This window comes from Ustilago hordei (assembly GCF_900519145.1).
Source record: "Ustilago hordei strain Uho2 genome assembly, contig: UHO2_contig_19, whole genome shotgun sequence".
NCBI classification, from domain to species: domain Eukaryota; kingdom Fungi; phylum Basidiomycota; class Ustilaginomycetes; order Ustilaginales; family Ustilaginaceae; genus Ustilago; species Ustilago hordei.
This window is the reverse complement of record NW_024545256.1, coordinates 552,122-565,402: the sequence shown is the minus strand read 5'-3', so window position 1 is coordinate 565,402 and position 13,281 is coordinate 552,122. Positions and strand designations below refer to the sequence as shown.

The 13,281-nt window shown below is 50.5% G+C and overlaps 2 protein-coding genes across 2 annotated transcripts; both read left to right on the top strand.

The window, feature by feature from the left end:
- Positions 1–4,846: 4,846 nt before the first annotated feature.
- UHO2_06615 (uncharacterized protein) lies at positions 4,847–5,740 on the top strand (the record flags this gene model as incomplete). Its single annotated transcript, XM_041555031.1, has 2 exons — positions 4,847–5,425; positions 5,504–5,740. The coding sequence occupies 2 exons, from the start codon at positions 4,847–4,849 to the stop codon at positions 5,738–5,740; spliced, it is 816 nt and encodes a 271-aa protein (XP_041410965.1).
- A 4,495-nt stretch (positions 5,741–10,235) lies between these two features.
- On the top strand, positions 10,236–12,986 carry UHO2_06614 (uncharacterized protein; the record flags this gene model as incomplete). The annotated part of the gene is made up of 3 exons (XM_041555030.1): positions 10,236–10,630; positions 10,682–11,717; positions 11,913–12,986. The coding sequence occupies 3 exons, from the start codon at positions 10,236–10,238 to the stop codon at positions 12,984–12,986; spliced, it is 2,505 nt and encodes an 834-aa protein (XP_041410964.1).
- Between the last annotated feature and the right edge of the window lie 295 nt (positions 12,987–13,281).

Genomic DNA, 13,281 nt, shown 5'->3' with positions numbered 1-13,281 from the left:
GTCGAGTGGATCCTCATCCACTCTACTCACCATAACTAGTTATCACTTCAGCATAAGTATATATTAGTTTCAGTCAGCATAGCAGCAATCCATCAAAGGTTGCTCCTCATCATAGTGTGTGTGTTGTATCACCACTACCTGACGTCCGAAGGTGCCCATAGCAGGTTAGTGGTCTGGATCAAGATAGAACTGAAGGCAGTAGTCCACTGCGCAGTCTGGGGATCACTTCAAGCATCAAGTCAACACACTGGACACTCGTGTTGATGCCACCAACCTTATCACCAACACCATCAACCTCATTATCATCGACATCACCAATCTCATCACCAACACCATCAACCTCATCATCATCAACACTCACACCAGACCTTGGTGTCATCATAACATTGATATTGATTGTGCTGAGCTACCCCTGAATGGAGTGTCCACAGAGGTCAGCCAAAACCTACGATAGTATATACAACGAACACCACCTGCTGTCACTGCACAACTTGATAGTCACCGATACCGAGACAATAGCTGTTGCACAGTTTGATAGTCACCGAGTATCTCGACAGACCGACCTGGGTTTCAGGCGCGAGACCCCTGACATTAGAGTGGATCATTCAAGCAGCTCCTCACGATCACCATGATGGACCCAGACCTCAACAATAAGCTCGATAGACTACTCACTCTATTGGAAGCACAGCTAGAGCTTACCAGACAGGGTCATCAAGAGGAACGATTACAACGAGCTCAACTGAGCAGGGAGGAGACAATGGACCTCTCTCACTCAGAAGACCAAGCAGGAGGAGGAGATGAGTCTATGATAGGAGACCCACATACTCCTACTCCGGCTCCACAACCAAGACGATCAGTCCCATTCAACCTGGATGAGCAGGAGGACATCAACTACGAGAAGTATGCTTCACCTACTGGGCCAAGATATGTCAAGACTAAGCTGGACCCCTACAGCAGGACTAGGATGGACCCTTACCCCCTGGACCATGAGGAGGATACCAGCATCATGGCAGAGCTTAACTGGTCAAAGCCCATCACCACCCCCTTTCCAAAGTTCAATCCCCGAGATATGGAGATCTTCATTCTAGAAGCTGAAGCATGGTTTAAGTTCAACCAGGTGTATGAGCAGTCTAGGATGATCAACCACATGGGTGCTCAACTGGAAGGGACAGCAAGAGGGTGGTGGACCTCCAAGCTCCGTATTGATAGAGCTAGAGAAGGAAGGTTGTTCAATGATTGGCACTACTTCACAGAGCGACTGACAGAACAGTTCAACCCATGCAATGCTAGGATGGAGGCATACAACAAGCTGTTGGCTCTCAGACTCACAAGTGATGCTCCTGGTGCCGCCACACGTCATGTAGAGCGGTTCAGAGACTTGGAAGGACAGGTCAACCTAGATGACAATGAGCTAGTGATTGATCTCTTCAGAGGTAGTCTCACTCGTAGCATACAGGAGAAGTTCGAGAGGAATCCACCTGGGAAGAGATGGGAGTGGTATCGAGAGGTTGAGGAGATCGATCGACAGAGGATGCTACTACAGCAGTCCTCGGCTAGACACTCACTCCCAAACGCCACGTCACCTCCACTAAGAACTGGGTCTCAGCCAAATCAAAGTTCGATCCCCATCCGACAACCCACTCAACCTTATCCAGCTCGATCACCATCACAAGCAACTACACAAGCAACTATACAAAACCTAAACCGACCCCTTCCTCATCATCCCACCCAACCCTCGAAGCAAGGAAGCCCTGCTCCATCAGTATCAACACCTGTCATGTATGCAAGGGTATCGGCCATTGGGCCAGAGACTGCCCCAGCAGGAGGGTAAACCCTCTTAGCTCTCGACCCATGGGACCAAAGGTTATGGTCACCACAGCAGACCCCTTTGAGGAGGCCACCGACTCAGGAGATGGCCACACAGGCAGCACTGAGATGGGTGACCCCGAGGCCATGGACCTCAGCTCATACCAGCAACCCATGGACCTCGACCATGAGGAGGAGGAGCATGATGATGATGACAATGAGGGAAACATCAGTGGGGTGATGCACTGATGGCATGCATTGCTCTACAAACCTCCTCGCCATCACTCTGTATATATCAAGATTGTCAAGTATGTTTCTCTACCAGGGGAGGCAAAGCAGTACTGGAGCTCTCTGGAATGGTTCAAGACCATCCTGCTCGGATACTAGCTGATACCAGTGCTGGTTTGTCCATAGTCTCAGATTCTTTCATTAGTAAGTACCAAATACCCACAAAACCCATAAAAACAAGATCGATCCATGGTGTCACCGGGCACCAACTCTCCATCAATAGTTCTGCGAGCATGCAGGTATCTATTGGTACACACAATCTGGGTGTGGTCGAAGCTTCAGTGGCCGACACTGCGGACTATGACCTCATCCTGGGGTTCACTGAGCTACGGAGGCTCAAACCCACCATACAATGGGATACGGGCCAGCTGGAGTTCAAGACTCAGGAGCAGGACTGACCCCCTAGGAGACCCCCTGAAGCAGCAAGAGCAGGGGACCTAACCATGAGGAGACCAACCCTTCATGGTAACGAGTTTGTCTCAGCAGAGCGCATACTACGAGCAGCTCTAGAAGATGGACCCATAGGATTCATGCTGTTGGAGGAGCCACCATCATCACTCCTGGCCTTTGGTTTTGTACCTACAGGCGCAGACAAAGGAGTCGAGATGGAGGTGGAGGTAGACAAGGTGGTGACGGCTGCAGACATACCAAAGCCATACCAACACCTGCAAGATGTGTTTGATGAGGTGGAAGCAGACAAGCTGCCCCATCATACCGAGCATGATCTCCACCTCGAGTTGATAGAAGGAGTAAGCCACCTCAAGGGCCCCTATACCTTAAGGGACCCAAGGAGATGTCCGAGTTGAGGAGATACTTGGATGAGAACCTCGAGAAGGGGTTCATAAGACCATTGAAGAGCCCAGCACGATCACCAGTGCTCTTCGTACCAAAGAAGGATGGAGGTCTCAGACTCTGTGTGGACTACAGAGGTCTCAACGAGATCACTGTCAAGAACAGGGCACCATTGCCCCTCATCGAGGAGCAGCTGTTCTTACTCAGGAAGGCAAGGATCTATACCAAGCTAGACCTTAGAGCAGCATACAACCTCATCCGGATTGCTAAAGGAGATGAATGGAAGACAGCTTTTGGCACTCAGTTGGGACTCTATGAGTACCTAGTGATGCCCTTTGGCCTAGCCAATGCTCCGGCTCACTTCCAGTCATTCATCAATGACATCTTCCGAGACATCATTGGAGTATATGTAGTGGTATACTTAGATGACTTCCTGATCTTCAGTGACACTGAAGAGGTACATGTGAAGCATGTCACCGAGGTCCTCACTCGCTTAAGGAGCAACAGGCTCTTTGCTAAGCTGTCGAAGTGTGAGTTCCACACCAAGACAGTCGAGTTCCTGGGGTACATCATCAAGCCAACGGGCATAGAGATGGACCCAGAAAAGGTGCGCATTGTCAAGGAGTGGCCAATGCCAGAGTCAATCCATGACATCCAGAGGTTCCTGGGTTTTGCCAACTTCTATCGAAGGTTCATAGCCCACTTTGCTCGCATAGCCAAGCCCTTGACAGCACTGGTAAAGCCTATAGAACGGTTCAAGAAGTTCGAGCTACCAGAGGAGGCCCAACAGGCCTTCCACAAGCTCATCCAGGCCTTCACATCAGCAGGAGTGCTTCAGCACTTCGACTACCACCTTCCAACAAGGTTGGAGACTGATGCAAGTGACTTTGCTATAGCAGGAGTACTCAAGCAGGAGCATGAAGGACGATGGCATCCAGTGGCCTTCTACTCTAGGAAGATGTCTTCTGCCGAGAAGAACTATGAGATCCATGATAAGGAGCTCCTAGCTGTGGTCGCCTGCCTCACTCAGTGGCGACACATGCTAGCTGGACTACCGAACCAACTGGTCATCCTCACTGACCATGAAGCCCTCAAGTACTTCAAGTCACAGAGACGCATCACAGGTCGACAAGCTCGATGGGCAATACTACTAGCAGACTTCGACTTCATATTGCAGTATCGACCAGGAGACAAAGGTGGTGAACCCGATGCTCTCACCAGAAGGACAGACATGCAACCAGCCGGTGAAGAGCAGGATCACAATGTGAGGCAACTACTGCCTCCTCGAGTGTTCAAGGAGACAGCAGACCATGACTCGCTCCTAGTGGCCCCCATGATCTCGATGGAGTCCATAGCATCAAAAGGTCTCAAAGACCTGGTCAAGATCTTCCAGCCTTTAGACCAAGAGCTACAGGAGATACATAGGAAGAAGCCTTTCGAACTCAAGGATGACCTATGGTACAGTGGAGGAAGGTTGGTCATCCCCAAGGTGATCATGCCAGGGAGGACCAACAACCGACACTCAAGGAGTGCCAAAGAGGTAGATGGACAGTCTCTCTCTGTAGAGCATCTGCGATTCATGGTGATGACCCAATGCCATGATGGTATCACTGCTGGACACGTAGGAAGAGATGCTACCATCAAGGCAGCTCAACGACATTACTGGTGGCCAAACATGACAGCTTGGATTGCAGACTATGTAGCAAGTTGTCCTGTATGTGCTAGGTACAAAGCTCCTCGTCACCATCCATATGGTTTGCTACAGCCACTAGCAACACCAGACAGGCCCTGGGGCTCCATATCCCTCGACTTCATCGAAGGACTACCACCATCGAAGAAGTATGACTCCAAGACCTATGACTCTATCTTAGTCATTGTCGACCGGTTAACCAAGTTTGCCATACTAGCTCCAACCCATAAGATGGACACCTAACAGACTGCAGTGTTGCTATATGGACACATGGTTAGACTCTTCGGATATCCAGATCACATGGTCTCGGACCGAGGCAGGCAGTTCATATCAGGAGCATGGAAGGCATTTGCAGAGCAAATGGGTGTGAAGCACTCACTTAGTATGGCTTACCATCCTCAAACTGATGGTCAGACAGAGAGAGTCAATCAGGTCATAGAGCAATACCTCAGGATGTACTGCAACTATGAACAGGATGACTGGGCCAACCTGCTGGACACTGCAGCCTTTGTATACAACAACACGGTCCACAACAGCATTGGTGTCTCACCATTCTTTGCATGCTATGGATGGAACCCCAAAGCTCATCCTGACATCCCTCAACGACTAGGAGTCAATGATCCAGGTCGCTTCAAGTACCTCATGGATGGAAAGGAGCGTTGCAAGTACCTCCAGGAGCAGATCAGAGAGGCACAATGGAGATCAGTAGACCAGTATAACAGGAAGCACAAGGACATTGAGTTTAAGGTGGGTGATATGGTCTATATCAACCGTCGAAACTGGAAGACACAGAGACCCACACCCAAGTTAGATACCCAGTTTGCAGGACCCTACCCAGTTCAGGAACGGGTAGGACGCTGAGCTTATCGAATCACATTGCCAGCAAACCTTAGGGTGCATGATGTGTTCCATGTCTCCATGCTCGAGCCAGCAAGAACAAGTTCTCTTCCTCAACGTGCTGAACAGCCCACCATACCATCACTTCCAGATGAGGACCTCGACTTCGAAGTCGAAGCACTCATTGACAAGCGTTCACACAATGGGACTACAGAGTACAAGGTGTTGTGGAGAGGGTACTCAGAGGAAGCTGCTTCATGGGAACCAGTAGAGAACCTCAACTGTCCCGACCTCATCCAGGAGTATGAGGTGTCGGAGGGGGGATGAGTGAGTAGACAAAGTAGAGAAAGGAGGAGGGAACAGGAGGAGTAGAGAGAGGAAGAGGAAGGAGGATGATGTTGAGAGAAGGAGGAAGGATGATGTTGGCGATGTTGTCGAGGAGGAGGAGGAGGAGTCAGCATGGACCAGACCAGAGCATGCCTCGACGGAGCTCGGCTCATAAGAGGGGGGGTAGTGTCATGGGCCTGGATGCTCAAGAAGCAGGAGGGTCACGGGTTCATATGGAAGGAGCACAGGTATCAAAAGATCTAGTCGAGATCAGTAGAGAGCATGGTCGTAGTGCAGTCTCCATGGAGACCATGGACTCCTATGGACTCATATGCAAAGGAGGGCCAAGCACAGCCATGAGGAGGACCAAGCTCCAAGGAGCAGGCACAGCCATGAAGAGGACCAAGCTCAAGGAGTATGCAGATGGTTACCACTCAGGGGCTCCGAGAGACAAGAGCCAAAGGAACTGTCACTGATCAAAGGAGAAGGAGCAGTGTCAAAGGAGTCGACACCAGGTCATGAGGAGGAGGAGCAGTGTCGAAGGAGTTGACACCAGGTCATGAGGAGGAGGAGCAGTGTCGAAGGAGTCGACACAGCTCAAGAGGCACAGGGGTGCCAAGCAGGAGAGGCCCCTGAGCAGTACTCGATGAAGAAGGTACTCTCTGGAGAGAGAGCAGGAGCAGCATCGCTGGCGATGCTGAGTAGAGGTATATAACCATGCTTTCTCATCATCATAGGTCGAGTGGATCCTCATCCACTCTACTCACCATAACTAGTTATCACTTCAGCATAAGTATATATTAGTTTCAGTCAGCATAGCAGCAATCCATCAAAGGTTGCTCCTCATCATAGTGTGTGTGTTGTATCACCACTACCTGACGTCCGAAGGCGCCCATAGCAGGTTAGTGGTCCAGATCAAGATAGAACTGAAGGCAGTAGTCCACTGCGGTCCGGGGATCACTTCAAGCATCAAGTCAACACACTGGACACTCGTGTTGACGCCACCAAACCTTATCACCAACACCATCAACCTCATTATCATCGACATCACCAATCTCATCACCAACACCATCAACCTCATCATCATCAACACTCACACCAGACCTTGGTGTCATCATAACATTGATATTGATCGTGCCGAGCTACCCCTGAATGGAGTGTCCACAGAGGTCAGCCGAAACCTACGATAGTATATACAACGAATGCCACCTGCTGTCACTGCACAACTTGATTAGTCACCGATACCCGAGACAATAGCTGTTGCACAGTTTGATAGTCACCAAGTATCTCGACAGACCGACCTGGGTTTCAGGCGCGAGACCCCTGACAATGACCTGGTGTCGACTCCCTCGACACTGCTCCTCTTCCTCAGGACCTGCTTGCCAGTGTCCTATGACTCTTGTCTCTCGAGCCCCTGAGTGGTAACCATCTGAGCTTGGTCCTCTTCGTGGCTGTGCCTGCTCCTTGAACTTGGTCCTCCTTGTGGCTGTGCCTGGCCCTCCTCGCATGTGGCTCGGTTCTCCTTTGCATGTGAGTCCATAGGAGTCCATGGTCTCCATGGAGACTGCACTACGACCATGCTCTCTACTGGTATCGACTAGGTCTTCGATACCTGTGCTCCTTCCATATGACCCAGTGACCCTCCTGCTTCTTGAGCATCCAGGCCCATGACACATACCTTCTCATCACAAATGGTCGAGTGGAGGGACATCCACTCTACTCATCAAACAAACTAGTATTACTTCAAGCAATAAGTATCATTAGTTCACAGTCAGCATAGAAGTAGTCAACAGATTGCTCCTCATCAAAGCATGTGTGTTGTATCACCATTTCCTGACATCCGAAGGCGGTTCGTAGCAACCAGCAGTCCAGATAACCATAGAACTGAAGGCAGACATCCACTGTGGCCCAGGGATCACTTCAAGCATTAGTCAACACACTGGACACTTGTGTCGGCATCAACAATCCATACTCACACCAGACCATTGGTGTCAATATCAAGCTCACTTAGAGTCATATTGTAGTTTGATCATGCCAAGCTACCTCTGGACGGAGTGTCCACAGCAGTTAGTCGAAATCTGTCATAACGATAATACAACTACAGATTCCAACGAGAAAGGTGACAGAGAAGGCTCTGTTGCATATTTCACTAGGAATCGAAATACCATTAGCGCTGTCGCATAACTCGACAGAATCAGTGATAGTACTGATACTACTACTGATCTCAGGTTTCAGGCGCGCAACCGCTGACACCTAGCACCTTAGTTCATTGTCATACTTAGTGAGATCCTTCTGCAAAAGACTTGATTGACCATGACCATCTGTAACAGTGTGAAGCACAGGCTAACATGATACTGATGAGCTTCAGTATTAATAACATACGTGTTAAATCGAACCAAATGTCACATTTTCTGCAGATGTGTTTTTAGAAACACGTGTTTTTTGGATCCTTAAAAGGGGTCGTCAAAATCGAGAAACATGTGTTTCTAAAAACACTCGAAAATTGATACCCCCTTCTCTATTTTCAAGAGCTGCAAAAAAATTCTCTTCAACTTCAACTACTCTCTCATGCGAATACTAGCCGCACGAGAATGCTCGATCGAAATCTTCTCGCGCAAAAACTAGCCACACGAGAAAGTCTGATACCTATCTTTCAAATTTTTGCTTGTACAGTGCGCAAGTAAGATGAAAGCTCAGCTTGGATTCATCATCATCACCACCATCATCATCACTACCATCATCACTACCATCACCATAACCACCACCCACGACACGCTTTCTCTGGCCACAATCTTAGGTCTACTCAATATCGGCTAGCATTTAGTGTGCTTGGGCTTCACCGTTCCATCATGTCGTCTTCACCACCCTCGCATTCGCCAAGCTCCAGTAGCAGCAATGCACCGTTGCCAGGCCTCAAAGAACAATGGTCCTCAGCTCAACAAATTACTTCCGCCATCTTCTGATGACAACCAGATCGTCTCAACATCATCACCTCTTCTTCTCGAAGTCTCTGCAATGTTGCATGATCGACTCAGCCATTTCGAACGTAACAAATGGCCTCTGGATCACATCTACGAGTTTCTCGATTCTTTTTTCAAATCCCACCCTAATTTGCATCATCGCAGCCCCCAGTCAAAGCAGGTTGCCAATCCTACCACGCCTGTCAAGCCCACTTCAGCGCTACCCCAACAAGCTCTCGAGAATACCCCTCGCACCTCCAAGGCAACAAGTCTTCTAGCTCAGCTCAGATGCATTGAAGATTGGGATTTTCTCATCAGCTTTCACAAAATGGCTTGCGATATGTATAGTAGGGATAAATCTTGGAGTCCTGGCCAGCTCAGTTCAATGGTCGAATGCCTCATCCAACACCAGTCTGTCAGGGGTCTCGCGCCTGAAACCCAGGTCGGTCTGTCGAGATACTCGGTGACTATTAAACTGTGTGACAGCTATTGTCTCGGTATCGGTGACTATCAAGTTGTGCAGTGACAGCAGGTGGCGTTCGTTGTATATACTATCGTAGGTTTCGGCTGACCTCTGTGGACACTCCGTTCAGGGGTAGCTTGGCACGATCAATATCAATGTTATGATGACACCAAGGTCTGGTGTGGGTGTTGATGATGATGAGGTTGATGGTGTTGGTGATGAGATTGGTGATGTCGATGATAATGAGGTTGATGGTGTTGGTGATAAGGTTGGTGGTGTCAACACGAGTGTCCAGTGTGTTGACTTGATGCTTTGAAGTGATCCCCGGACCGCAGTGGACTACTGCCTTCGGTTCTATCTATATCCGGACCGCTAACCTGCTATGGGCGCCTTCGGACGTCAGGTAGTGGTGATACAACACACACACTACGATGAGGAGCAACCTTGATAGATTGCTGCTATGCTGACTGTAACTAATGAGTACTTGTGTTTCTAAAGTATTGACTAGTTGTATGGTGAGTAGAGTGGATGAGGATCCACTCGACCTATTGATGAGAAAGCATGGTTATATACCTCTTCTCAGCATCGCCAGCGATGCTGCTCCTGCTCTCTCTCCAGAGAGTACCTTCTTCATCGAGTACTGCTCAGGGGCCTCTCCTGCTTGGCACCCCTGTGCCTCTTGAGCTGTGTCGACTCCTTCGACACTGCTCCTCCTCCTTTGATCAGTGACAGTTCCTTTGGCTCTTGTCTCTCGAGCCCCTGAGTGGTAACCATCTGCATGCTCCTTGAGCTTGGTCCTCTTCGTGGCTGTGCCTGCTCCTTGAGCTTGGTCCTCTTCGTGGCTGTGCCTGCTCCTTGAGCTTGGTCCTCCTCGTGGCTGTGCCTGCTCCTTGAGCTTGGTCCTCCTCGTGGCTGTGCTTGGCCCTCCTTTGCATGTGAGTCCATAGGAGTCCATGGTCTCCATGGAGACTGCACTACGACCATGCTCTCTACTGGTGTCGACTAGGTCTTCAATACCTGCGCTCCTTCCATATGAACCCATGACCCTCCTGCTTCTTGAGCATCCAGGCCCATGACACAGTCTAAATTTTGTGCAGTCATACCAGAGCTCAAAAACGTATTCAACGATGTTACCACCCCCGTCGTTGACCAGCTTGCCACTGTCTACAACAACCTCACCTCGCGATTCCCCACTTTCAATAGCCCCAACCAGGCCCTTGCCGTGGTCATCGTTCACCTCACACAATCGCATGTCAAGTGCTCCCGAGATCCAGAGGTGATCGGTACCAGCATTCATCTTGAAAACGGGTTTTATCGACCCTACTGTGGTGACGCACCCAATCGCTTCCTCACCTTTGTCTCTCACCTCAATGCTGTCTATGACAAACTCGATGCAAACGAACCCCAGCCTTACTTTCGCAGCACCCCCATTGTTCAGTCGAGTGGTACAGGCAAGACACGCATGGTGTATGAATGTCAGCAATGAACCCCCCTCCTCTACGTCTGCTTTCGCAACAGAAGCGCCGAGAGCAACGCCAAGGCTGGCTATCCACTCCCAGACCAAGGCGTCCGAACCTACTTTGCCAATGCACAGCGCGATTATTCCAGCAGGTGCGACCTTCAAGTGGCCTGCTTCCTTTGTGCCTGGTTCACCATGCTTGCCCAAGCATTGAGACCTTGGAAGACCGACGCCGAAAAGTATCAACATCTTTGCGATCTCAATCGATTCGAACCAGTCACCCGTGACAATGGTCTGCCCAAGCCTCTTGACCGCTATCCCCGCAACAACCACTTCAAGGCCATATCTGAGCTCGCAGAGAGCGATCTCCCAATTGTACTCAAGCTCGTAGAGGGGAAAGCTTCCAAATCCTTCCTAACACCCAGTTACGAAACGATCTTTGACGTGGCTCTCCGGCAGCCTCTTATCGATCTCAACAAGCAGCTAATTGCCGTGTCGCGTCATCTGCACTCGGGTCAAGCCGAAGTGCCAGTGCCTCCAGTGCTGGTAGCCTTTGACAAATGCATCGAAATGATTGTCACCGATCCCAACATGCCCAACAATCAGCTCAACAGCCTTCGCCGTGCTTGGAACTACGTTGGTATGCTCCAGGATAAATACAAGACTTTGAGTTTCTGGTTGGTGCTCATGAGCACCAGCAGCAGTGCCGCTTATCTCGTCAAACACGTTGACGATCAGGCCTCGCTCCGTCGAAGGAACTCGGCGCCTTTGCATATGTTTGTTGGCGTCGGTGTCGATGTGCTTGCCGAGGAGCAACGTGCCCTCTCCTGTGCCTCGCAGGCGTCCTCGCATGACCACCTCATCCGATATGGACGGCCACTCTGGCCCGCACTCGAGAGTGGTGACTTCTGGGGCAGCGTCCTTGCCAAGCTTCAAGGCAAAAAGAATTTCTCCGCAGACAACACGGCACAGTGCTTCAGTGTCATGGCCTCGCAGCTTGCCCTGGGCCTTGTCCCAGTGCATGAAGGCAGTGGCGCCCTCTTTGGCGAGCAAAAGCTCTTCATGGACAAGACCATGGACCGGCACATGCATATGGTGAGCCGCATATCTAACGATGCCACCATGTATGTCAATTCTCTGTCGGAACCCGTGCTGGCAATCGCTGCCTCGCTCATCATGTTGTGCACTGGCGCAAAAAATGTTGGGTCGAAGCCAGTCGACATGTACAGCTCCATCATGGGAAACTTCCAAGGCTGATGCCTTGTGGACTCGGCAATTGCCGGATTCAAGGGGATGTATGGAGAGCTAGCCTCGCACATGGCCTTGGTTGTCGCCTGGGATGCAGCAAAGCGCAAAGAGCTGGACGCGCTCAAGCAACAGAAAACATCGGAGCATGTCAAGGTGCTGACCCGCACGGTGCCTCTCGAAACCATCCTTTCAGAGCTTGCTAACCTCGACAAGGCCAACGCTGACCAATTGCGCCAACGCGTTGAAAGAGTGCAGCAGGATGGCTCGTCCACCTGTCCGGCGCTGCAACGACCGCGGGCTGGAACATCGGCAGCAGCAGCATCAACAGTGGCATGGACCAACTTTACGCATTTTGATGTGCTGCCCGAACATATCACCGAGATCTCTCCCGAATACCTGTGGTACTGTTGGAAGCGTGGAGTTGGACTGCAAATGGCACACTCGCAGCATGGCATCGACGGCATCCTCCCCGTCTTTATGGGCAACCTCGATCGGCCCTTTGTTACTCCCACTGGCACGCAGGATGATGCTGCCACCAGCATCGAGATGCACGCCGCATGCTACATGACCTACATTGCATGGGAGGCCAAGAATCGCGACGAACCGCAGCCAGGAGCTGGATCAGGTAAGCCGGATGTAATGCTCAAGCTCGCTGGACCATCGATTATGCGCACCTCGCATGCACTGCCGGGTGAAAAGCCACTCACCGAAAGGGCTCTGCTCTGCGTTCTGCTTGACCTGGGCACCTCAACATCATTTGCCAGCAAACCTAAAGGATCCCGCCCGCAAGTGCAGACGATCAATGGCACTGAATGCCCTCGACTCTGCATCCAAGGTGTGACCAACAAGCACGCCTATCCTTGCCTCGACATTTTGAAGATCCGAGCCATCTTTGAGCAAATCTTGACCACTCTTGCCATGATACCCACCTTCGAGAAGTTCAATGTGGTGTCCAATCCGATTTGGAACGATCGCATCCAGCCTGCGCTGCCCTCGATCTCGGCGACTGGAGCATCCAATCCACCACCATCAGCAGCAGCAGCAGCAGCAGCAGCAGCAACAGATGATGATAATGGCACGGCTCAATGCAAAAAACAGCGTATGGATCTGGATTGACAATGCTGAGGAATGCACAAGCGAGGGCGGCAAAGTAGATAGCAAAATCATTATTCTAGGAGAAGACTAGTTCCAAAGCAATGCCAGGTATATATGCTTCTACTGATGGTCTGTATGTGTGTATGTGGAATGAAGTGACACATGTATGTTGAAGGACACGATCCAGTGATGACACTAATGGGTGATGCAAAGATGATGAGATCGGAGATTGGGGATAACTGATCTTGTTAAGGATTGGGAACAACCAAGTCCTGCTCATTGTCAGGCTGGGTCATTAACTATAGAGACTCTCACA